Below are 25,973 nucleotides of genomic sequence, written 5' to 3' on the forward strand. Positions count from 1 at the left end.
CAAACAAAAACTCTATTCTTAGAAAAAAAAAAAGCTTGGCAAAAAAAGTAGTCGGGCTTTAATAGTTATTTTTCTGATCGCTCTCTAGGTAACTTTTTTTTTCTTTCCACTTTTGTGAATTTGCCAGTTTTTCTAAAATGTTTATGGCATTTAAAGTAATATTTTTAAGCCTTTATTTTAGAATGTAAGTGTAACAATGATTAAAAAAAAAATGTGTCTATGACTACAGTTAGGGACCAGGCAAAAGACGAGCATGATTTAATCTTCTCTTGGAGCTTAGACCTGAGGAAGAAAAGAATGAAACAAAATTCTCTCTATAATGGAGGAGCAAAATCCAGAACTTTCTCAGGTCCTTTCCCCCAGATCCAGCAGGGAGTCTCTCGCCAATGGTCCAGTCTTTGTGCGGACATGGCTGCCGTTTGCCTGGCCATCTGACCTCTGTGTTGGTGGAGTCAGCTTTGGAGGCGGGATGGTATTGGGACTCAAGATACTTGCTTGTGATAACCGCTCTGCAGTTGACTTTCTGGGGATAGGGTCAAGTTACCTAACCGGCTTTACCCTTGACTTCTTAACCTCAAAAATAAGGGATTTACATGCGTTGCTGGTGGGAACGTAAAATGGTGCTAACTGTACGGGAAACAGGTTGGGTGTTCCTCAGCGGTAAATATGGAATCATCCCAGTTCCCAACAATCGTACTCCTAGGTATACACTCAAGGAATGAAACATGGACCCGGCCATTTCTAAGTCAATATTCATAGCGTTTTTCACAGCGTTGAAAAGTGGAAACAACCCGTCGACACAGATAGAGACACACTGAAGTGGTAGAAACACAGAAATTGTGGGACACCAACAAGCCACAGCCCAGATACCTACAACTCAACTATCTTCTGACACCATCCACCTGGAGAGGGGAAAGGGGTTCAGTCCCCGCCAAACACACACTTCAGAGGCCCCTGCCAGTCACCCAGATTGGCTGGGTCTCCCTCTGACTGGTATAAATCAGAGATTCCCGATGGCCTGAACTTGGGTTCGATTAATTTGCTGGTGTGGCTCACAGAACTCAAGAGAAACATTTCACTCGGAGACTTCTGGCTCATTATGAAAGGGTAGAGTGCAGGATCGGTAGGAATGGGGGAAGGGTGTGGAGCTTCACCCTCTCCCAGGCACCCTGTCCCATCCCCCAGGTCTCCACGGGGTCACGCTGCACGCTCTCCAAGCCCTGTCCTCTTGGGTCATTTATGCACACTCCATTACGTGGGCACGGTTGACTGCATCACAGCCCCGGCCGGCATTTTCCCCTATGGCCCCTCTCTCCTCCCCGAGGTCAGGGGGTGGGGTCTGCAAGTTCCAGCCCCAGATCAACAGGTTGGTTCCCCCGGAAACCAGTTCTCCCCCTCCGGTGACCGCGGGACTTTCCAAAACTGCCTCATTAACATACCAAAAGACACCTGGAACTTTCTCACAGCTTGGGAAATTCTGAGGGTTTAGAAGCTCCCGTGCTGCAAAGGGAAATGAAGACCAGATATATGTTTCTTATAAACCGTGATACCGGGCACCTGGCTGGCTCCGTCGGTGGAGCGTGTGGCTGTTGATCTCGGGGTCACGGGTTCAAGCCCCACATTGGGCAAGGAGCCTCCTTTAAACAGTATCACGATCCACAGCGCAGGTGGAACATTCTTCAGCCAGCGAAGGGGCTGGAGCTCTTATGCACGCTGTGATGTGGACAGACCCTGGAAGCGGCGGGCTAAGGGAAATAAGCCCGCACAACGGCAAACGGCTCGCCATGCCACTCGGTTGGGGAACCCAGCTTAGGGGTAGGGACAGGCAGACAGAACAGGCTGCAGGTTCTGGGGAGCAGAGGGTCGACAGAGTGGGAGCTACTGTGTAATGAGTACAGAGTTCCTGCTGGGGTAATAAAAAATTGTTGGAAATAGCTAGTACTGGTGGTTTGTACAACACCGTGAGTGTATTTAATGCCACCGCATTGTACACGTAAAATTATCACTTTTTTCTTAAAGATTTTGTTTCTTTGAAAGAGAGCACGAATCGGGTGAGGCAAGCAGTTTCCCCGCCCGATGCGGGGCTCGATCCCAGGACCCCAAGATGATGCTCTGAGCTAAAGTCAGACGCCTAGCCCACTGAGCCACCCAGGTGCCCCTAATGAGATGTGTCTAACCTGTCATTGAGCTCTGACGTTCTGGAATACCACAGCCAAAGGGCTGAAGAAAGAAGAGCGAAGTGACGTGGGTCAGGAAGGCTGTGCTGGGATTAGTCCCCTGAACCCCGGGGAGGACAGTAAAACCCAAACATGGCGAGCAGGAAGCCACTCCCAAGTCCTGCTGGCGATGCGCTTCCTCTGGCATTTGCAGTTCACCAGCACAGCACTCGAGACGGTAGATAACTGCCCGTTACACTGTAAACCAGGGGGATTGCAGTGAAGTGTTCTGCTGTCTGCTTTCTCTCCAAACACTGAAAGATCCCGCGTAAGGGCTCCAGCCTGTCCGAGGGGGACACGGGAAGAGCTGCCCCGCGTGGGTGGGACGTGCCTCCCCCAGCCCCGCGCCTGCGTCTGCTTCCAGTGGGCCTCGCCAACCTCCGACTTGGTTCCTTGCCCTCCTGTCCTGAGGCATTTGAACTTGTGGCCCCTCGCATACATCAGAGGTCGGGTGAATTGTTTCTGAGAGCCCTTTGCTTTGCCGATTTTTAAAAAGCCAAGTGTCAGAGAAATTTCTTCTTCTTTGAGTTCCTCTCTCACCTCATCTACGACCCAGGAGGAGCTGTTCCCGCGATGGTTTCCATACGTATTCTAAACAGTCAGATCTGTCTTGTAACGTGCACCTGAACATCTCCTGCCCCACAGGCTGTTTGCTGACACTGCACAGGACCTCTCAGTCTTCTGCCAGAGCGACAGTCCAATGCGGGAGGCTCGTCTTGTTCAATTTGCATTTCCTTCTTGATTAACTGAGATGGTTCACACCTTTGGTTATTTTACGGGGCATTTTAATTCCTCTTCTGAGAACTATTTGTTTATATATTTGGTTGCTTAACTCCTTCGTGAACTGTGTCCCTGAGAGTATTTCTACATACTGAGAGTCGTTTCAGAACCCGGCTCCCATTCGAGAGTGCGGACTCTGCCGCCTTCCTCTCGCAGCTCTGGCACATCGGAGTCGACCGTGAGACAACGAACTTCCGCTCTTTTCCCAGAGCCGCCAGCTCGGTGCAGGGTGTTGTTTAAAAGGAAAGAAAAGAAAAGAAATGACAAAGATCTCACTGGCCTTTAGAAGATCATAACCAAAAATAATCAAAACCACTTGCTTTGGATCAGTGCTTTGCAGTTTACATGCTTTGGCTAAGTAAGACATGCAAATAAAGAGTGAACACATTCGGTAGAAGATGTAGGTACCACAACATCATAATAGGGGCTTGGGGGAAATAGAAATCAGCTGGGCTGTGGGGACTGGAATGGTGGCACAGGGGAGAGTTCCAAGGAGGACCACGGGGAGTTGGAGGATAGGGTGGGAAGGATTTTTGTGGGTGGAAGAAAAACGTATAAACAGAACCAAAGGGTGAGGGTCTATCTGGGAAGATCACTTCCCCCCGAATTGAGCTTAGCATCTGGAATATTGGGCCAGAGGTCACAACTGTCTCCCCTGTCAGCGTCCTTTCTTTCGAGCATCACACTCCTGTCACTTCAGTCTGAAGTTATAGCATCGTTTTTGTTGCCAGTGTGTCTCATTCCTGGTTTGTATTGGGTGTGGATGAGAACGGAAATCTTCTGGGGTTTCCACATGGCCCTTGTCTGGACATCCAAGCCCCCTGTCGCTGACCTTCAGTCACAGCAACGTCCATGACCTCTCGGATTTCTTCCTTTGTCTGCTAGAACATTCCAGACACAGGTGTTTGGAAGCACCTATGCATCAGGGCCGCGCTATGTGCGGGAGAGAATGAGAAGAGCGTGTCTGGTTCCCTTCCTCGTGGTACCTGGAGTCCACCACGGCTGGGGTCAGTGAATACTTTCATTATTTATTTACACATAAATTTTACTTTGATGAGGAGCCCCTGGGTGGCTCGGTGGGTTAAAGCCTCTGCCTTCGGCTCGGGTCATGATCTCAGGGTCCTGGGATCGAGCCCCGCATCGGGCTTTCTGCTCAGCGGGGAGCCTACTTCCTCCTCTCTCTCTGCCTGCCTCTGCCTACTTGTCATCTCTCTCTGTCAAATAAATAAATAAAATCTTAAAAGAAGAAAATGATTTAAAAAGATTTTACTTTGATGTTAATGACAAACTTATTGGTCAACGATCTGGACAAATTATACGTTGGAGAGAATCTTCGTTTGCAAGCTTCCCCTGGGAGAGTGGGCACCTGACCTGGGAAAACGTGCAGCATAGCCCAGTGTCCTAAGGGCACCCAGTGTTTCCAGAAGGGGCAGACTTTTTCCTGGGAATGCCGCTAAGTACGGTAGGTCTTTCCTTCCCGGTACACACCCCCACACTCCACCGACTTGGGTGGTTTCCACATGAGGTCTGGCAGCCTCCGCAGCACCAGGCCGTGTTGGAAATGCAAATTCCTGAGGCCCACGCAGACGTCCAGAGCACAGACCCGGGTGCAGGGCGGGCGTGGTGTCGGAACGGGACCGCCAGATCACGAAGGAGACGGCAGCTCCCACGTCTGGTCTGTCCTCGGCCAGCGCTGCCAACCTTCTGCAATGTGGGCCGTCCCTGAGGTGAGAGCGCAGGCCTGGGGGCTGGCCCGGCTTGCCAGAGGCCTTGCTGAGGAACAGAAACCATGTAATAGAACATCATAGACTGGGCCGCTCCGAGACCTTGTCTGAACACAGACAAAAACAGGAACATGTCCAAACCACAGAAATAACCAAAATGTGCTTCCATCCTAGCTACAGACGAGTGGCCACAGACTCCTGGCCACTGAAAGCTTCAGACTCTGTTTACCCCTGCGTCCATCTGCTGCTTAGTCACGGAGCCGCCCCGCTTGCTGATGGCGTCCAGCCCTGGGCAGGACCCCACGTCTCAGGAGGACCCAAGGCAAGCCGCAGCCCATCCCCAGAAAGTCCCTTCTGATCAGTTCTTACTAGAGTGTCGCCGGCTGCGCTGAGGGAGGCCCCCATGGACGCAGGAACAGGTGCACTCCCGGCGTCTTTGGCTGGACAGTACTGACGGTTGGGGGGTTCCGGTCCCGCAGCCCCCACCCGGCTTGGGACCAGCGCCCTCCCACGAAGAGTCTATCCCCAGGCCAGCCCAGGTAAGCGCAGAAACGGACAGGTATTCCTTACGAGCATTTACGTTACGGTTACATTACGGTTTTAAGAGATACGGAGGACTTCAGCTGGCAGAACAGACCTCATGAACGAGGTCATGGAAGCCAGGAACAAAACGGTGTATGATCCTAGTCTGCACGCTAATTCCCAGCGGGCGGAAACGGACGGAAGGCGGTCACCCGGGACACGCAGGTGTGTGCACCGTCTGAGGGCACATCCGGCATGTGGGAAGGCGACCGACCTTACGTATTTATTCCTTCGTGCATCCTCGCAAAAATCATGGAGCTTATCATGTGCTGGACACTTGAGTGCACTGCCTGCGTTCCAGAAGAAAATGAGGCCGTGTTCTTGTTCTCAGGGAGGGTCCAGTCCGATGGAGGCCACGGATGCAATAAAGCAAGGAGAGAGTGTCGTAGGTGTCGTGCAGACGCTTGGGTCAGGACATCGCGGCCGCAGAGGCTAAAGGAGCAGGAAGATGGGAGGTGAGGAAGGAGAGAGGAGGGAGCGTTGATGAAGGAGCTGACCTTGGGGATGAGAGGAAGCCACGAGGACGCAGGCTGGGAAGGGAGTTCCCGGGAGCTGGGGACTTCTCAGCACCTGCCACACAGGCCTGGGCTGACTCGAGGGGCCCGGGGCGAGGGCACAGGTGCGGCTGCCTGGCTGGTGCCTGTCTCTGCAACCCCGATGTCCTCACACACCCGTGTGGACAGCGCCGTCTACACCAGCGGGTTCTGTCCCATCTCTCCTCAGCGACCTGCCAGGACATCGGGAAAGTAAAGCCGAGGAGAAGACACTCCTTGCGTCCTGTCCGTGTCTCTCTCCCAAGACAAAGCACATCAGGACAAGGTGGGAGCCAAGATGCCAAGAGGGGAAGAAGGAGGGCTGGGAGGGTGACCGAGGACAGTCAGCAGAGAGACCCTCGTTCTGGGAGCCGGCCTCTCACGTGCAAGGTTGACACCGGCTCAGGGGGCTGATGTACCGTCACGGGTCGGATCTAAGGCCAGGAACGTGGGTCAGCGAGAAACACGGCCCACGAATCAGCCTGGTTTTGAGTCCAGCTGCGGTCCATGGGGCTAAGCCCTTCCCGTAGCCTCACACCCTGGGCATCCCCACGCCCTTGCTCGGCAACAGGGGTCCCTAGGCGCTCCTGCTCCTGCGTCTGCCCACTCCACTCGGGTCTGGCAGCTTCTGGCACTTCCCCTGACACAGGCAGGGTACTAGTTTATCTCCTGTCTGCGGTGCGGTTGCTTCCCGGGGTCAGGAATCTGGTGGAGCCGGGCTCCCGGCAGCCCCAGACCACCTTTGGCTTAGCTCTGGCCTGGTGGGAAAGTCCTCTCCCTGTCCTTTCCCCTAAGTTGGAAGTTCCTTAAATCCCTAACTTGAAAAACAGGTTCTCTGTGCTCCAGGGAAGGGAGGGTTGACTTTACCAAAGCTGAGAGCTGGAATTTCCATTTCATTTTCTCATACATCAAAGAGAAGGAAGAAAAGCACACGCGGGTGAGATTATACTCTGAAGCCGTGTGAACACCCACACGTGCAGGAGTTCTGGAGCTGGGATGTGTCACCCTCCCTGTATGTAGATGTGGTCCCCGACGTGGAAGCTCTCCGAGCCCCCGACTTATTTTTTTTAAATGAAAGCTTCATCATGTGGGCATGACGGGTCATTAACTCTGTTGGCAGACTCTCCCTTCTGCAGAGAGTGGTGGGGAGCTGAAGTTTCGAGGTTCTAATCATGACTGTCTCTGTTTTAAAAGGAGCCCACCCAGGATCACCTCATAAAAATAACAGGTGCTCCCATCACCCAGGAAAGTACAAGAGTTTAGGAGCCCCAGGTCAGACACTGGGGTCAAGCACCCACTATTAGAACAAAAGGTGCTCCCCACTCTCTCGCCTCTTAGGACGTTAAAGGGTCTCAGGCCTTCCGTTCCAGGAACGGGGCAGAAAGCCATCATTTTGCAGTGACATGGCCTCATGTGTGCTTCCTGCCTCGAGATGGCTCTGGAAGTCTGTCGTGTTGAGTCTGGGAGTGGGGATCCTTGCTCCGTTTTGTGGGTTGCCGGGGGTGCCGACCGACGGTGCTGCAGTCAGCTAACTTTTGTTTAGAAGTCAGGAGCTTATTATAAGGGAGCTTGCATTACTCCAACTCCCCAGTTTCCATTCTGCTGATGGGAAACCTGAAACCCAGAGCGGCCAGTGACTGTCACACCATCTAGCAAATACGCAGCATCAAACCCACGTCCGTACGGCGGGCTCACACTGCGTGTAATTTACTGCCCAGCAGTGAGGTTCTGTGGGTGGAAGGGGCAGCTGCTGGTAACTGCCAGGAGAGAGGACAGAACGCAGAGCCCTCCTGGGGCAGGCTGGGTAGTATGCGCAGCCGGTTTTTTCTATTTTTATTAACTTTTTAAAAGAACAAATCATAATTTTGGAAATGAATTTTGTTTTTAAGTATTCTCCCTCTTTTTGATTTGGAAACTTAGTTTTATCATTTTTTAAAAAAGATTTTATTTATTTATTTTACAGACAGAGATCACAAGTAGGCAGAGAGGCAGGCAGAGAGAGAGGAGGAAGCAGTCTCCCCGCAGAGCAGGGAGTCCGATGCGGGGCTCGATCCCAGGACTCTGAGATCATGACCTGAGCCGAAGGCAGACACTTAACCCACTGAGCCCCGCAGGTGCCCCCATCATTCCTTATTTTTTTTAAAAAAGATTTTATTTATTTATTTGACAGACAGAGATCACAAGCAGGCAGAGAGGCAGGCAGAGAGAGGGGAGGAAGCAGTCTCCCCGCCGAGCAGAGAGCCCGATGCGGGGCTCGATCCCAGGACTCCAAGGTCACGACCCGAGCCAAAGGCAGCGGCCCAACCCACTAAGCCACCCAGGCGCCCCTCATTCCTTATTTTTAAGAACGATACGAGTGTCAAGTCCTTTTATGAAGCTGATGTAACCCCACTGTGAGAACCTGATGAGAACAGTGCAGCGAAAGTAGATCACCAGTCTCATTTGTGAACAGAGGTGCAAGGACCCTAATGTACATTAGACAACTGAATTCAGTAACGATCAAAAAATTAATACATTGTGATAAGTTACAATTAATTGGTAGGAATGCAAGGAGAAAATTCTACATTAGAAAACAAATCTATTAATGTAATTTCACATATTAACAAGCTGAGGAAGGAAATACTTAGGAACACTTCAACAGATGCAAAAAAAAAAGCATCTTATTTACAACTCAAGTTAGCAGAAAACTAGAAATAAAAAGAAACTTCCTTAACGGGATAAGAAAGTATTTATCTTTTTACCTGGAAAAACTTGAAAAGCATTTGTTCTAAGATCAGGAGCAGTACAAGAATACATGGTAACATAATGTTCTGCATGAGACTGAAGCTTCAGGTCAAAGTAATAAGACAGGAAAAATACTAAGAAATATACGGATTGGATGGAAAGAGATGAAATTGTCTCTTGCAAATATTTACATGCAAGACTGAAGAAAACCAACAGACCTTCAGAAGAAATAAAAAAGCTTAAATACTATAAGATCAATATACAGAAATCAGCAGTATCCCTCAATACCATAATAAAACAAAGAAGAGACAATAAAATACCAAAGTGTCCAACATAACAATAATCAAACCGTAAATATCAAGGACTTATGAGACAAAAATTCACAAGCCCATTCCAGAAGAACATTTAAAACTCCAGCAAAGGATGCAGAGAAAGCACTGAATTAGGAGTGAGATAAATTGTCTTCGTGAATGAGGGTGCAGTATTTAAAGATAACAATTTTGCCCCACTTTAATGCGATTTCAAGCAAAGTCGCAGCCTCCATTGGGGAGATCCTGTCCTGCTCAGATTTCGAATGAACCCTCCACGGAGTGAGTCTTGTCAGAAGGCAGGACCTTACCCCTCTCTGTGCACGTGGATGAAGGGCCGGACACGCCTCGCTCTTTGGAAGCTAGCGCGAGTGTGGGACGGTAGCTCAGGCCAAGCATTCTGCTTGTCGGGGCTCTGAATCTTGAGCGGTGCGGGAAGGCAGGAGAGTTTGGACGGCGTTTCACTTCACAGCATCCCTGCTCTAGGCTTTCCCCTGGGAGCGCTGGTGCACTCTGACGCCTCCTGCGGTAAATCTTGCCCCACGTTAAGTTAGGTAGAACCAGTTTCTGTTGCTTGTAATCAAGAACTCGGAACTGGGAACCTTTTCAAAACTTGACGTGGAAGAATTCAAGCCCCTGAGTAACGGAGACCAGGAGTCAGCAAACTTTTCCTGCAAAAACACTAAATATTCTAAGCTTTGTGGCTGGAGGCCACTATTCAGCTCCACGGTTGTGGTCAAAGCAGCCAGTGGCTGTGTGTGAGCACGTGGGTGCGGTTGGGCCCCAATAAAGCTTGTTTCACAGAAATAGTCCGTGCGGAGAGTTTGGCTCCTGGGCCGTAGTTCCCTGTTCCTGATTAAGACAATCATGAAAAGGAAAACTGAAGAAAAGACAGACTCACTCTATGACCTAGTGAGACTTACCAGCCACCACAGCAGGAAGAACGACGTGGACGGGTCTAGGAATGCGCAAGGGGCCCAAGGAACAGAACAGAACCCAGAAAGAGGCCCGTGAGGGTTTGGGTTATCCAAACATTTTGTAGGGAAAATTGGTTCATTATGTGGAAAAAAATAAATTGGATCCATACCTCAGGCAAAATATAAAAATAAGCAAGAACCTCAACATGGAACGGTAATGTTGTGAGAGGGAAATGTGGAATGTCTTCGGACTTGGCGGGGAGAACTACGGCGGCTAGGCCGTTACTGGACCGCTCTGCCTTCGCGGAGGACACATCCGCAGAGAAAGTGCTTGGGTCGTTAGAGCAAGTTAGCCTGGAGCTGACGCCACGTGGTCCACTCAGGTGAGTAGGGTCTGCTTCGAAGGACAGAGCCCGGGCCACACGCTCGTGGCCGAATCATCGTCTGGGTCGTGAACAGAAGGGTAGGCGAGACTGTACAGGGAATGAGTGTTTTCTGTGTGGGCAGTAAAGATGGGAAACCCTAAAGGGACAGTATTTGCAGCCGAAAAGCAATGCAAGGGCCTGCTTGATAGTTCTACAAAGAGCATGGCACTCAGGCACAGGAAAGAGACAAGCGAGCGAGACCCAAAGTCGCTGTCAAGTCATCTTGTTTGGTCTTATTCTGCACATACCCGTAATCGTGTCTTACTGGAGAAGCAATAACAAAGACCAGAGACTCAACCACGTCTTCAGCCCCCAGTGTCGTCACGTGCAGCCATGAGAATTCCCTCTCTGATGCAGTGGAGGGGCTCCTTCCCACCTCCCAGGGTGGCTGAAGTCCTACAAGGTCAGCTGCGGTACAGACTGAAGATGGCTTCCTGTTCTCTGTCCTGCTCTCCCATGGAGAAACGGAGCTGGTCTCCCCCGACGTTGAATCCCGGCTTTGACAGAGGGAAGTTGGCCACAGTGCTGCTTCTGCTTCTTGCTTCTTGGAAACTGTACGTCTAGGGCTTCAGCCACTCCGTAAGGAGACCGTCTGGACGGAGAAAGAGGTACCAGTCTCGACGTCTGTGCCAAGGAGCAGACTTGGGAATGAGCAAGTGGGGGGCAATCCAGCCCAGCCATGGCCTGACCCAAGAGGGCTGAGATCCTGAACAAGGCCAGGAGAGGAACCGTCTGGTCAACCCACAGAATTATGAGTGGTGGTAAATCACGGTCGTCGTTTCAGGACATTAGAGTCTGGGTTTGTTTTCTGTGTAGCTGGAGATAAGCAGAGTGCTTGGAATGTGGAACAGCCCAGCGAACCATGCATAAGGGGCCACCGTTCAGGAAAAAGCCCACTTTTATAGTGAATATCTTCCTAGGCGTTAATACCTAGGAAGCTGAATAGAAACCATTTAGCTATTTGAATTTAAAGTAGCCCGTGTTCTGCCTCTCCTTCTCTGTTTGTAGCATCATCTTCTGTAAGATGTCTAAAATGAAATTTTAATTGAACAAGTTAACTTGAATTAATATTCGTCCATTCATCCATTCACCCATTTGACAGTGGGTGTGAGAGACCTTCTCAGGGCCGCCGATCACGCTCATCACTGCGCTTCTAGCTCCCAACGGTGCAGACAGGGACTCCGCCTTTTTTGCCCGGAACTGCACCGTTCCCACCAGTATCACTGGGGTTGGGGGGTGGGGAGGAGGAGACGCTTATAGCAGTATTCGACCCAGCACGGTTTCTGTACCAGAATGATTCTGTAGGTTGAGAGCTGTCTACGCAGTCGGAGGTGCATTCTTCCGGTGTGAGATCTAGTTACACGGAAACTGAGGGAGTGGAGTAGGGGTTAAGTTCCAATGGAACTCCAGCCCATCATGTGTGTCCCTAACTTTTCAATGGAGTTGCTTGCTTTTCTCGGGGCTTGGTGATTTGCTCGCTTGGGCGGGAGGAAGAGGAAACCTATCGAAGGTGTTTGAATGATGCTGAGGGAGTTGTCCAAGCGTCTCCAAGTGTAGGCGTAGCCCATACTACAAGCTCGATGATCACCGTCATCAAAGTCCGTGAGGGCAAGTCCACGACTGCTTCGTAACCGACAACGGTCCCGGTCTTGGTTCTCTAGTCTCTAATTCCTAGGAAAGTGTGTCAGGGATAAAAGCCTGTGCTGCTTCCTGAACTTCAACCCATCGTCCGTGGGTAGTGGTGACACCGTGTTTCTCCTCACCAGGTGAAGTTGCCCAGTAGGTCACGGCTGTCCCTTAGCTGGAGGTCAGGCCGAAGGGCAGGTCACTGTCGTCTCCACGCCTGCAAGCCGGAGTTTCTCTCTCTCACATGCAGAAAGATCAGTGACGACGCGGGCAGGGCTGGTGCTGCCTGACCGCTTCCATACTTGCAGAAAGCATAAACTCCGTCCCCAGAGAAACAGTGGTCGCCAGGGGAGTGCTCCGTAGCGTCCTCTGTCTCTCTGGCACTGAAGCAGTGACAGTGATTCTCTCTTTGCTAGCCGGGGCATTGGCGTCCGGGCTATGGTGGCAAAGAGGGGACCAACCGGGACTTATTTTTGCTGGTCCCTACGGCATTTCATTTAATTTATTTTTAAAGATTTTATTTATTTACTTGACAGACAGAGATCACAAGCAGGCAGAGAGGCAGGCGGGGCAGGGGGCAGAATCCCCGCTGAGCAGAGAGCCGGATGCGGGGCTGGATCTCAGGACCGTGGGATCATGACCTGAGCCGAAGGCAGAGGTTTTAACCCACTGAGCCACCCAGGTGCCCCCGGCATTTTATTTTTGATTTAAATTCAGCGAGCCGACCTGCAGCGCGCCACCGCTTTCCGCCGGAGTGTGCAGCAGTCCAGCAGCTGCGCGTATCGCCCAGAGCTCATCACATCACGCGCCCTCCTTCCGCCCGCCACCCGGTTACCCCAGCCCTCGCCCCCTCCCTTCTGAGACCCTCAGTTTGGCTCCCGGAGTCCAGAGTCTCTCACGGTTTGTCTCCCTCCCTGATTTCTCCCCCTTCAGTCCTCCCTCCTTCCCCTGCGGTCCTCTGCTCTATTCCTTATGCTGCATCTGTGAGTGACACCATAGCATACTTGTTCTCTGCCTGACTGGCTTCACTCCGCACAGTCCCGTCCAGTCCATCCACGTTGGTGCACAAGCTGGGTGTCCGTCCTTTCTGATGGCCGAGGATAGTCCCTTGTACGAGAGGACAACTTTACCCGCTCCTTCCGTGCAGCAAGTGTACCTTCTGTCAGCGAACCCAACCCCAGGTCAAGGTAGACGGTTTCCTAGGAGAAAGGGCGACCCCGTGTGGCAGTTTTAAAATATGACCGTGAACTTTGCGGCATTTCTTTTTTTTTTAACTGATGCTGCAGTTTTATCTATTTTTAAGGATTTCATTTATTTATTTGAGAGAAATAGAAACAGTGACAGAGATAGCAAGAGAGCACAAGCAGGGGGAGCCGCCGAGGGAGGGGGGAAGCAGGCTGCCCACTGAGCAGGGGGCCTGGGACCCTGGGATCCGGACCCCAGCCAAAGGCAGACACCTAACCTGCCCGGCCCCATCCAGCGGGATGACTCTGGCTTTTTAAGTACGTTTTGAAATCAGGAAGTGTGACTTTTCCAGCTTTGTTCTTTCTCGGATTGTTTTTGCTCTTCAGGGTCTTTTGAGATTCCCTATGAATTTTAGCCCAAGTTTTTGTCTTTTGCATTAAATCGGTAGATCACTTTGGGTTGTCTCGACAGTTTAACAACATTAAGTCCTCCAGTCCACAAACACGGGATTTTCCCTCTAATTTACCTTTGATTTCTTGCACCTCTGTCTTTAATTCCCGAGTATTTTATCCTTTTTGATATAATTGTTCATGGCGCTGTAGTCTCGATTTCCTTTGTAGATTGTTCATTGTTCGTGCACAGAAAAGCAACCACGTTTTGGTTGTAGACTCTGTATCCTGCTACTTTGCCAAATTTATTAGTTCTAACAGGTGTGTGTGTGTGTGTGTGTGTGTGTGTGTGTAATCATTAGGGTTTTCTGTATATAAGATCTTATCCTTGTGAACAGAGATAATTTTACTACTTCTTTTTCATTTTGAAGATTTTATTTATTTATTTCACAGGCAGAGATCACAAGTAGGCAGAGAGGCAGGCAGAGAGGGAGAAACAGGTTCCCACTGAGCAGAGAGCCCGATGCAGGGCTCAATCCCAGGGCCCTGAGATCACGACCTGAGCCGAAGGCAGAGGTTTTAACCCACTGAACCACCCAGGCGCCCCTTCCTTTTCATTTTGGACGTCTTTTATTTTTCTTATCTAATTGCTTTGCTTGGGACTTCCAGTAGGATGTTGGGTAGAAGTGGCAAAAACAGGCATCCTTATCTTGTTCCTGATCCCAGGGGAAAAGATTTAAGTCTTTTGCCACTGACTATGGTGTTGATTGTGAATTTTTCATAATTTTTTTATGTTGTGAGAGTTTCCTTCAATTCCTAGTGTGCTGAGTGTTTTTTTATCATACAAGGGTTTGGAAAATGTGCAATGCTTTCCTGCATGAGTTGAGATGATGATGAGATTTTCCCCTTCTTTTTGCTAATGTGGCATATCGCACTGATCGATTTTCATCATGCTGCAACATCCTTGCGTCCCGGGAATAAATCCTCCTTGTATCGTGCATAACCCTTTCACTATGTTGCTGAATTTGGTTTGCTAGTACTTTGTTGAGAATTTCTGCATGAATTTCATAAGGAATATGGGTCTACTTTTCTTTTCTTGTCGTGTCTTCGTCTAGCTTTGATATAAGGGTAATGCTAGCTTTGTAAAATAACGGAGTGTTCCTTCCTGGTCAGTGTTTTGGGAAAACATTGAGAAGAATCGGTGTCAGTCCTCCTTTAAAGGAGGAATTTGGTGGAATTCACTGGTGAAGGCTTCAGCCCTGGCTTTCCTTTTTCAGGAGAGTCTCAGTTACTGACTGAGTCACCCTCCTCGTTACGAGTCTCAGTTACTGATTTAATCACCTTCCTCGTTATGGGTCTGTTTAGATTTTCTGTTTCTTAGGATTTAATCTTGGTGGGTTTGATGTTTCTAGGAATTTGTCCACTGAGTCTCTGTTATTCAATCTGTTGACATTTACTTGACCACAGAGCTCTCTTATTTGTAATTTTTTTCCCTGAAGAATCAGTAGTAACGTCCCCACTTTCAGATCCGATTTTAGTGATTTGAGCCTTGCCTCTTTTTTCCTTAGTCCGTCTAGCTAAATGTTTGTCAATTTCACAGACTTTAAAAAAATTCCAGATTGTAATTTAATGTTTAATCTATAAGGTTATTTTTCTAAAATTAAGACTTTATTTTTTAGGGAAGTTTTAAGTTCACAGTGAAACTGAAACAGTGAAACCGAAAGGGGAAGGTACGGACATTTTCCACAGACACCCCCCCATCCCAATCCTTCATGCGAAGAACCTCCTCCCTTCTTATCAGCATTCCCATCACAGCGTGCCTGATGCCGTCCCACAGCACATTAGGTTCCATTCACTTTTTTTTTTTTACCCTTTTTCCTTTCTCCCTGAGCTTTGATAATTTCCACTGCCTCATGTTCAAGCTCGCTGATTCCCTCTACCCAACGTGCTTCTCCACAGAAACGCATTAGCGAGTCTCTGAGGGCAGAAAGAGCTGTGTGGACGTCAGGAAAATGGGTTTCTGGGAGAAGTGAGAAGGAATGGGGTGTAGACATGGGGATAGGAGTGTGGGGCCGGGGCAGGCGGGCAGTCAGTGACAAATCCGTGATGCTCGGGCAGGGGGAGGAGTGGAGGGAGGTGGGTAATGCCGTTTCCTTGGAGCAATGTGCAATGCCACTGCTGAGCAGGTCTTCAGTAGGGCCTTGTTGGACGAGCTGGGAGACAGTGAAAGACAGGAGGGTGGGACTGACGTCTGGGCTGGCCCTGGGCCAAGGACAGGGAACCCAGTGTGGCCGGGTCAGGGAGATGCAGTGACATCAGGCCCGGACTCAGCCACAAGTGTGGAAATGTAAAATCTTGGGAATTTACATGCCTGTTGTGGGAAGAACCGGGCTTCCCAGAAGACTCGGAGGAAAGCCTGGGCCAGGAGGAAAAGGGGAACTTGGGCACCTTCGGGCTGTGCCGATGGAGAGAGCTCACTCCTTGCCCGCCCGGGGACAGGACAGGTGCAGCTGAAGACCCGAAATGATGTGGAGGTCTTCGTTCGTGTGTCCTCTCTGACACAGACCCAGTCCTTCCCGATAGAAATCCTTCTGCGTAGAGTAAAAACTTTATTTATCTGTGTATTTAACATTTATTACCACTGACCAAGTGCAAGCTCTTGAGGAAAGTCATGGAGGAAGGAGGCTCTCGTGCTTTTCCCCAGGAGAGCGAGGCGGGTGGAAACTAGCCAGGACGCGGGGAGGGACGAACGAGGGGCCGAACGGAGCTTGGGGATCGTGTGCGTTCGCTCCGGCTGGGGAGTAGCCACGGAACCACGGAATGAACGTCCACTCTTCCCCACGTTCCTAATTCTTCCTTGAATTGCTATTGTCTCCTGTTGAGAGAGAAAACACGAACGCCCAACATGGGCGACAACGCACAAAAACCATCCCGAGACGCTGAAAACAGAGGATGTGTCACAGGCGGTACGGTCTGTTGTCCCCGGAGCCCGCTTTCCTGCGCTGGACCAGCGGCTCTGAAGCCCACTGTGGCGGGGAGGGTGGCGCTGGGTGGAGCGCGGCCGGGCCGAGCGTCTTGAATAGCAGCCGCGCCTCCCTGGGTAAGGTGGGCCTCCGGCTCTCGCGACTGGAGCTCACCCACCAGCACGACAAGGGGACCAGCGACTCCCTGGGCTGTCCTGTACGTGAGCAGGACTTGTGAGAGGCCGGGCGCGCGCCGTGCGAGACGCACTGTAGCTATTATTTGTATGATTCTGGAAAGAACACCCGTGCGGTGAATCATACGCTTTGGAATGTGTACTTTCCGCTCATACCACTCCCGGGGTGCATGTCCTCACTCGATTTAAAAGCTTTTAATTACCTCTTGCTTCCCTTTGTCCAGAACTTACCCCTTTCCCAGTTTGACTGGGGCGCCCTCTGGGCTGATGCCTAAGAATTTGATGCCTTGGTCTATCTGCTTCCTGTGAAATCTAGTCAGTCCCTTTTGGGGTCCCTTTCTCACTTTCTTAGGGTTCTGGGACAGTGACACAGGCCACAGGGGATCCCACGAGGGCTGCGGATTTATGGGAGGAGTGGCACTGTTTTCTGTTCTGTTGGTGATAACTTTGTCGACAATTGTCAGTGTTTCATCAACTTCTGGGCAACAGAGGCAGTTTGAGTCACAACCTGAAGGCATGGGTACGTGGTATTCTCCAGGAAGGGTTCACTATTCTGCGAGGGCTCAGTCCGCGGTCCAGAAAGAGGATACAATCTAGGGAGCTTGCGGTTAACTGGACTGGCGGGTATGATTACCACCCCCTGCGCCCGAAATACAGCAGATGCTGTTTCTTGATCTTGTTTTCCCATTGCTTCCTTTTCTGGGAATTGTCTTGGGGGACTATTTAATGTTCTAGGAACACAGTTTAGGAAATACCATTGATGGTAAGCTCTAGGTTGGACTGATCTCCTAAATCCATTTATTCTAGGAATGATCGTCTCCTGAGGGCACGGTCCTGCCGTTCGGAAGCACCTTCACGGCTCTCGTTATCATTCAGACCCTGGGGCAGCTGGGAGGAAGGCGCTCTGACCCTCAGCCCATCGCCCCAGGGGGACACTCCCGAAGGCATCTGTACTGAGCCAGAAAGAACAGCGAGTGGCAGATCGGGGACAAAAAATACCTCCCTCGCATCCTTTACCTGATTTCACCCAATGATACTGTATTACTGAATATGTAAACCAACAACGTATAAAATAGCCTGGGGCTGTTTTCAGGAGCTAAGGTCTCGAGTTTCTCCCCTCAGTGGGCTTTTAGACGTAAGTTTGGACAGGCTTTTCCAAGCGGGTACCCATTTCCCAGCCCTTCCTGTTGAGGCACGCCCGCCTGGAGGAGGGATGTGAAATCGTAAATATTACCGTATAACTTCTGGATTCCTTCGATGTCATCTGGTGAAAGTCTGAAATTCTTGGACTCTCCGACTCTGTAGGTTGGATACATGACGGCATTGGGATCAGACGAGTGACCGAGGCCCAAAGAATGGCCAAGTTCGTGGGTCGCGGTGACCAGGAAGTTAACTCCTGCAACCCAAGAGTGACACGCAGGAACCGTTAGAGCAGCCCAGTGAACAACGTCACACGTGACGCGCGAGGGAAAACGAGACAACCGCAGGAACGCACACCTCTTCAGAGCCTTTGCCGCTCACCTCCTCGAGTCTAGGCCCCACGAGTGGAGGGCTGAGAAGGAGCCTCAAAGCGTAGTGCTTTGATCTCATCACCCCGTCTGCTTTTACAAAAACGTGCTGTTTTTCTAAGGTCATTCCCCCAGACAGCCGTCTTCTGGAGTGGAAAGCAGAGGCTTCAGAGGCATTAGGGACCCAGGCTCAAGGCCCAGCTCTGCTGCTCACTAGCTGGATACTTGGGACACATGACCTGACCTCCCGAGTCTTGGTTCCTCGTGTTAATCAGAGATAATTGCTCCCACTGTGTAGGTCTGTCATATTCCTGAGAGCTTTCCAGTATCTGGAAAATAATGGCTATTCACGGACAGTGACTTTGAGCATGAGGAGAGAGACAATCGGCCTTGAGGAAGCCAGGACAGCAAGGCAGGGTCTCCTGGCAACGCCAGGTTTGGTTCTGATTGATTGAATCATCTTCCCTCAGATTCACAGATGGGCTGTGCTAGGAAGGCAGAAGGCAAGAGCCTGGGAGTTAGCAGTGTGGCCAGAGCTCTGACAGTGGGCAGACACCAGAGACCCTCTGTGAGCCCACCCGGAGAGGGAAGAAAGCGGAACCAGCAGGACACGCAGGATGTGGGAGCGAGCCCTGGTCACCACCTCACAAGGCTCAGAGCTAACAGCAGACAATGCGGTGGTGGTGACTTCCCACGACCAGACACTCCTACGGATCTCTAGCTCAGGGGCAGGGAGCAGCCACGTTATCTTATCTAATTAACTGACTGTTAGAACCTCCTCCACTTAGCGGTATTTAGACCAGAGCTTTCTTCTGTTAGTTTTCGGGGGATTCTGTAATCTCCCACTTTGCAGGGTGACAAAGATGGTGCCTGGCTTCCTTTTGAACAACAGAGAATGGCCTGAGACTTGTGCACAATTCTTAAATATCATAGTCTCTGCTCCTCCTCCTCCTCCAATAAAAAATCCTACTTTTGGGAACTGGAAAGACCTCTGATTGATTGCATGACCATGTGCTCCCAACACTGTAAAGCACTGTGCACACATTATGTCATTCACTTCCCACCACAATCCCAGGAGGAGGGAACGACGGTCCCACTTCATAGACGGAAACCGGCTCAGAGAAGTCATCACTTGACCAAAGACACAGGGTGAGTGGCTGGCGTTGCCACAGCTGGTTGACCCCAGTGTGGTTTGAGCCTACAACTGCCTTCCATCCTCTGTCTACACAGCACAGTGAGCTCGTGGAATGAAGTAATGCGATTAGATGCACACTGTCATTGGCAGTTAACTATGGGTCAGTAATTACCGTTAACAAAAGCAATTAGCGAATTCACACTGGTCTAGGGGTTTGGATCACCGTGCAGGGTGGTGATGGGTGCTGAGGAGGGCACATGTGCTGAGCACTGGGTGTTACACGCAACCAGCGCATCCTTGAACACTGTGTCAGAAACGAATTCTGTACTATACAGTGCCTAACTGAACATAATAAAAAGAAATAAAATGTTAAAAAAAAAAAAAAAAGAAACGACCACGGTGTGGCGGGAGAGGGTGGGCACTGTACCTATCCTGCTGCCGTCCGTCCAGCGCTCGTCCTCGTCAAAGTGCGCGTCCCCTCCCAGCCCCGGCCCGGGCCCGAAGGCGTGGGCCAGGGTGTTTCCCGGGCCGTCAAACGGGTAGTAGTCCCCGTGAGCTGAAAGAGAACGGGGGTCGCCCTTTGTGAGCCAGCCCACCTCTGGCCGTTTACCTTGTGCTTTAGGAACTACAGCGGCTGCGACGCTCAGCCCGGTGCGGGGCGAGGTCCGTGTGCGGTGCCGGCCACAGGCAGGTTTTCGTTCACAAAACCGCGGCTCAGCCCTGCCCACCCCACAGACCCAAGGCTTCCTGCCTGCGGGAGCGCAAACGCGGACAGTGTCTGGGAGGACCAGGCGCAGACGGTCCCTGCGAGTCCCGTTAGAGCTTTCGTCGTGATGCAGACGCTTGTCTGAGTCGGACCCGGTGGGATCCGTCTGAATCCAACAGATTCCACCCATTTCCAGACGGACACGGGCTGCCGGGATCAGGGCTTTCTGGGATACATCCTGGGGCGTTGTCAGTATTGTGGGCGAAGTTCACAGGTCGGCTGAGTTCGCAGCCCCTGGGCGGTCCAACAGAACAGACCCCCAAAGAACACTTGTCTTTAAACGTGCACCTAAAAAGCTAGCAGTTAGCAGCGGCGTGTGTGGGTTTTAGCTCCTTAAATCCCGTGATCTGAATGCTCTCAGTTTCTCCTTTCTTACCCCCTTGAGGGTGTTGGCAACGGGCCATGGGGAGAACCCTGAGGGCTTTCGGAAGTTGTAACCCGTGTCTTGGTTTAATGAGGGTGTTAGTCATATTTTAACTGTTCTGTAAATGCACGTATGTACATATGTATACGTCTACCAGGATTCACGCTACACACAGGGTCAGCAAAGCTTCTCTGTAAAGGACCAGATAATAATTTAGGATTTAGCAGCTCAGCAGTATCTGTCACGATCCCTCAACTCTCCCATGGTAGCCCCAAAGCAGTCATTGATAACGGGTCGATGAAGGACCATCCCTGTATTCTGTTAAATATTTATCCACAGAATGCGAACCTGCCCACAAAAAAAAAAAAAAAAAAAAAAAAAAAAAAAAAGGATAGAAATTCATGCACAGAAATAGATGGCAGGCCAGGTTTGGCTCACGGGCCATCATTTGGCATCTCTGCTACCAACAGTGGCTCCACGTTAATAAACCACAATACACTATACATCCCCTACATCCTATGTGGAGCACAGAGGAAGGTCCTGAGCAGAGGAATGTGCTCCCAGGAACATGCAGGGCCGCCCACAGCGACCTTCCTTCAACCTTCCTTACCTCCTCTTGCAAAGCCAATCATGATGTCTGCCGTCCCCGCTAACACTCTCCGGAAGGCCAGCGGGATCTCCCTGCTCCACAAGGCCAAAGCCTTTGCCACAAGCTGATTGACGGTGAACCGCGGCAGGTCTCGCGTGTACGATATGACCCTGACAGGGAACGAGAGGACAGCGTTGGCCTCAGGAGGAGGGCCGGGCTGTCTGCCGCGGCGAGCCCCGGGGTGCGCACCTGTAGGTGACAACTTGGGAATTCCACTTCGGCTGGGTTGGGAAGAGGGAGTAGTCGGCGACGTCGGGGACCCCACACCTGGGCTTCTGCATTATTTCCACCAGGCGGGGGGTCAGGACCCCCGTCACGGGCAGGCGGAAAAACGTCTGCATCCGCTTGAGTCTGGCTTCGACGCTGTCGGCTTCCCTCGTTTCTGAGTTGGACGGATAAAACCTCCTGAGATAGTCCTGTTGGGGAGAGGGGGATGGTCTGTCACCTTTATTGTCTTCCTTTTAGATCACAGAAGCCTGTGCGTCTTTCCTCAGATCCCTGCGGACTCGAGCCAGGGTGTGAAGGTGGTTGCGTAGCCACGAGGGAAACAGTGTGCATCAGTGGGAGAAAATTCAGTATGGATAAGGACGCATCAGCATTCCATCTCATGAGCCAAACGGTCCCTCCATTTCCCTTTTATCCCATTCAATGTTTTTTTAATAAGATTTTTCTTATTTTAAAGAGTTTATTTGAGAGAGTGAGAGCACATAAGCAGGAGGAGAGGCAGAGGGAGAGGGACAAGCAGACTCCCCGCTGATCAGAGAGCCCAAAGCAGGACTCTATCCCAGAACCCAGAGATCATGACCTGAGCGGCAGGTCGACGCTTAACCCACTGAGCCCCCCAGAGGCCCATCTCCCGGTAAATGTTTTGCAGAGAAATGCACGGTACACTTCATAAAGCACAGACTTGCTTGTAACAGCCAAGTGGGAAGGGCACCGGGCGAACCCCAAGGACGCAGCCTGCCCGGAGGCCCCTGGCACCCAGCCACCTCCAAGATCCGCCAGAGGTCTCGCCTCGCTGAGGTGAACAGGTCTGAGGATTCTAGTCTCAGAAAAGGATACTATGAAATTATTTCGTTTACTGTGCATATTCTCCAGGCGAAGAGAGCAGAGCTCACGGGGCTGAATGATGTGCCCAGGGCCACATATGAGCTTAGCCGCAGAGCTGGCCTGAGTCCCCTCACTGCCGGTCCCCCGGGCTGCAGGACACAACAGGTCTCCCTGGGGCACCCCACGTGCCCCTGGATCCTTGGCACTTTCTCAAAGGAGAAAGTTGCAAGGTCACCCCGAGAGGAACTGTATTTGAACTCGTTCTCTTTCCAAAGCCCGTTTCATGGGAACGCTGGAGAGGGCCGTAGAATGCATGATGGTGTTGTTGAGCACGCATGCCGTGCGCTAGGCCGTAAGGTTACTTGTCCCTGAAACGCTCGGAAATGTGACCTTTGTCCTATTGGTCTCTCTCTTCAGGGTCCCAGGGATTGTGTTTTCTTCAACACAACACTGTTCATCCATACAATTAAAGATCAATCTGTTATTTGAAAACAAGTCATTTTATCTCTTCCTGAGCTCCAGGCTTTACAAAGATGCTCTTTTGGAAGAAATCTTTTTATATTCTTGATATAAATTCTCCTGCCTCTGTTAAACCCAGCTAACGTCTCCCTGGTTTATTGGCAACATGTGCAGGAAGTAACGGGACTCAGCGCGCTTGCAAATGTGCCCCTTTTGGAGAACCCATTAGATTGGACTTTATGAAATTGCTGTTTTGTAGGTTAAAAAAAATCAAATATCAGTAATCCCATATAGTTCAATCTAACAGATTACTGGGACTTTTTCAAAGTCTGAGTTAATTGAAATAAAAGCAGACTTTTCTTATGCTTAAAGCTTAAGTTTTTGAACAACAGTTAGGAGTCAACAGCCCATTATTTTACCAAATATTCATTACTTATTAGGTTGCTTGTTAAGGAGTCTATTGGAAAGACCATGGCTTTTGAACCAGAAAAACTTGTCCTTGACTCCTATCACTATCATCATCAAGTATGTGACTCATCATAACTTTGGCATCTTTCTCCTGGGATAGGGCTGAAGTTTCCATGATATAAGATATGTTAAAGCACTTTAAGTCTATGATTTTCACATACATAGAAGTTGGCACTGTCACCTCCTTATTCAGGAGAAGAATCCCGTGAGCTGTGAATCACACAGTATCACTGTCCCCATTGGGCAAAATCAGAACTTCACACCTGCCTATGGTTCCCACCAGCTGGGCATGGGCCCCCAGGAATCTCTACCGTGTTTTCTGATTTCAAGCCTCTCCATTACCGGGAGTCCCCACCTTAATGGCAACACGCAGCTCTCTGTAAAAAGAATCTTGAGTCATGATAAATAACAACATTAACAACCTCAATTTGTTGAGCAGGAACCCTGCTTTGGCTTCCGAGTAAGTCCCCACAGCATCCCATGTCATCTCCAACTTCCAGTCGGAACACGGACGCTCAGAGGGGGGTGAGATCACCCCCACATTTGTCTATATAGCGAAGGCAGGAGGAGCTGCGACGCGAACCCAGTCTGGGCAGGCTCTGAAGTTGCTCTGTTTTTTTTTGTTGTTGTTGTTGATTTTTAAAAGATTTTATTTGTTTATTTGTCAGAGCGCGAGCGAGCGAGAGAGAGTGCAGTCCGGGGGAAATGGCAGGGGGAGAGGGAGAAGCGGACTCACCGCTAGCTAGTGAGGAGCCTGATGCCAGACTCAATCCCAGGACCCCAGGATCATGCCCTGAGGGCAGACGCTTAACAACGGAGCCACCAAGGCAACCCCCCCTTTTTTTTTAAGAGAGAGAGAGAGAATGTGTGCAGTTGTGCACAGAAGGAGAGAGAGAATATCAAGCAGACTTCCCATGGAGCATGGAGCCCGATGCTGGGCTGGATCTCATGACCCTGAGATCATGACCAGAGCTAAAACCAAGAGTCAGTCGCTTAACTGACGGAGCCCCCCATCAGCCTGCTCAGAACAGCTGCTTGATTAAACATGCATATGGTCAGAAAAACTACCCACATTGAAAATCACACCTCCTCATGCTGACGGTGAGACGGGGAGCCCCCACCCCAGGGGAGCGGGCCAGGGACGTACCTGAGCCTGTCTCCACTGTGGCTCACTCATGCCCCCTGCCTCCCGGGGGAGCGGCGAGGCCAGCCCGCTGCGCAGCAGACACAGGGCACATATCACGGTCAGCCGCATGGCTGCTGTCCCTGATGTCTCCTCTGGACAGACGGCAGATCGGCTGAGTCCCGCCGGACGCTGGGGACATTTATATAGCTTCTCAGCCCTGCGTGTGGAAACAGGTGACTCACTGGACTGTTTTCTTTCTTTTTAATGTCTACAGAACCTTGGAAGTGAGTGTTATTTTTCATTAACGGCAACAAGGAAGTTTTATGCCCTTACTGGCAGGAAGCACACAAGGTATTTGCCTCTCAAGGTATTTTTTTTTTCCCACCCTGTTTGCTGTATAAATTTAACTCATTTTATTTGCCAGAATCAAACTGCTGCTCAGACAGGCCTTTGCAATTTAACATTTGGGGAAAGCGTCATCTGGGACTTCTTGTAACATGTGTCTTAAAGGAATTTTCAAAAAAATTTGAAATGCATGAAAAAGCGCCTAAGACACACAAATAATCAAATAATTACAAAGCATTCTGTAATAGTCTCAAAGTCAGGATTTGAGTCCAAATCCTTTATTGTTATCAAAGGTGAAGCTGAAGCTGAGACGACAGATCTACTTCTTTCCCAGATGTCCCAGCTCGGTGACAGTGGCCCGACTCCCCACCCAGAGCCGCCTGTCCAGTGTGCCTTCATGTAATGCATTTCCCGGGAGAGTCCCACGGCTTCGAACTGTATTACATCATGGGAAACACGCCAGATACGCTGCAGCTGAAAAATTTACTTATTTAAATATATCCTAAATCATCTGGAGGTTGGGTGTCATGACTTCGCAAAAGCCAATCTTCTAGATCAGGAAATTAAATTGGCTCTTTGTGTAGATGCCATAATTCTGTATCACCACGGTTCAGCGCTGCTTGAGAACCTCCTATCTCCGGTCAGCGTGTGGAAGGTAACAGGGGCTCGGTGCAGGTTTATAGAGGAAATAAATACTTCACGATTTGGATCAGCTAATGCAGGTTTTATGAGGTTTTTCTGTGATCTTTGCATTGAATTAAAGTTCAAAGGCATTAGCTAGATATTATATTTTCTGTTTCTGTTAATTTTAGTAGTTCAAAGACTGTCAGATACTATAAGTTTTTTTAAAAAAAATTTTAAAGATTTTATTTATTTATTTATTTGACAGACTGAGATCACAAGTAGGCAGAGAGGCAGGCAGAGAGAGAGGGGGAAGGAGGCTGCTGAACAGAGAGCCTGATGCAGGGGCTTGATCCCAGGACCCCAAGATCATGACCTGGGCCAAAGGCAGAGGCTTAACCCACTGAGCCACTCAGGTGCCCCTACAAATATTTTGAATAAATTTGGGTTACTGTCTTGGTTAGTCACTTCTGGAGAGCAAGAAAGAAATCTTTTCTTGTCTTGTTCCTCTGAATTGTAATTAGTGAGAAATGAGTGAACAGGACCAAGTCCCCATCCCCGCCTGTAGAAGCTTATGCTCTAGGATGGGGGTACGGGGACCCCCTGTACAATGGGAAACTGCCTGTAGTAGGTAACACTACCAAGGACGGGAACAGCTAATCCTTCCCATGGGAACTGAGGAACGATCATGTAGATGCTGACATTTTAACTGGATGTGAGAGGGCAACTAGGCATTCCCCCGGGGTTGGCATGACAGGAGAACGCTTGGGAAGGGAAGAACCCATGACAAAGAGCGAGCCGTTGGCATTGCTGGGATGTGAGTGGCTGGGGAAGGAGTTTGGAATCAGGCTGTGAGGAGCCAGTCTTGTCTGCTAGGGGCGTCTGACTTTATCCTAAACAGTGTCAAGGAATGTTT

General features: G+C 50.3%; 1 protein-coding gene and 1 long non-coding RNA gene across 8 annotated transcripts; one reads left to right on the plus strand and one right to left on the minus strand.

Annotated features, from left to right (window-relative positions):
- Nucleotides 1-3,424: 3,424 nt before the first annotated feature.
- LOC125079422 (uncharacterized) lies at nucleotides 3,425-19,584 on the plus strand. Of its 5 annotated transcripts, XR_007121119.1 has the most exons (5): nucleotides 3,425-3,742; nucleotides 3,882-4,003; nucleotides 4,895-5,757; nucleotides 17,374-17,701; nucleotides 17,872-19,584. It is a non-coding gene; the product is annotated as an uncharacterized LOC125079422 (long non-coding RNA). The 5 variants fall into 5 exon arrangements; XR_007121116.1 differs by having other exon boundaries at nucleotides 3,425-4,003; XR_007121120.1 differs by lacking the exons at nucleotides 3,425-3,742; nucleotides 3,882-4,003 and adding an exon at nucleotides 4,324-4,458.
- MMP7 (matrix metallopeptidase 7) lies at nucleotides 15,967-24,308 on the minus strand. Of its 3 annotated transcripts, XM_047693015.1 has the most exons (6): nucleotides 24,113-24,299; nucleotides 21,178-21,404; nucleotides 20,950-21,098; nucleotides 19,637-19,765; nucleotides 17,801-17,962; nucleotides 15,967-16,284 (listed from the first exon to the last, which is right to left on the minus strand). In XM_047693015.1, exons 1-6 carry the CDS (start codon nucleotides 24,218-24,220, stop codon nucleotides 16,256-16,258), a joined length of 804 nt encoding a protein of 267 aa, XP_047548971.1. In that variant the 5' UTR covers nucleotides 24,221-24,299; the 3' UTR covers nucleotides 15,967-16,255. The 3 variants fall into 3 exon arrangements, with proteins under 3 accessions (XP_047548971.1, XP_047548970.1, XP_047548969.1); XM_047693014.1 differs by lacking the exon at nucleotides 15,967-16,284 and having other exon boundaries at nucleotides 17,625-17,962; nucleotides 21,256-21,404; nucleotides 24,113-24,308; XM_047693013.1 differs by lacking the exon at nucleotides 15,967-16,284 and having other exon boundaries at nucleotides 17,625-17,962; nucleotides 24,113-24,305.
- Nucleotides 24,309-25,973: the final 1,665 nt, after the last annotated feature.

This window comes from Lutra lutra, chromosome 10 (assembly GCF_902655055.1).
Source record: "Lutra lutra chromosome 10, mLutLut1.2, whole genome shotgun sequence".
Classification (NCBI taxonomy): domain Eukaryota; kingdom Metazoa; phylum Chordata; class Mammalia; order Carnivora; family Mustelidae; genus Lutra; species Lutra lutra.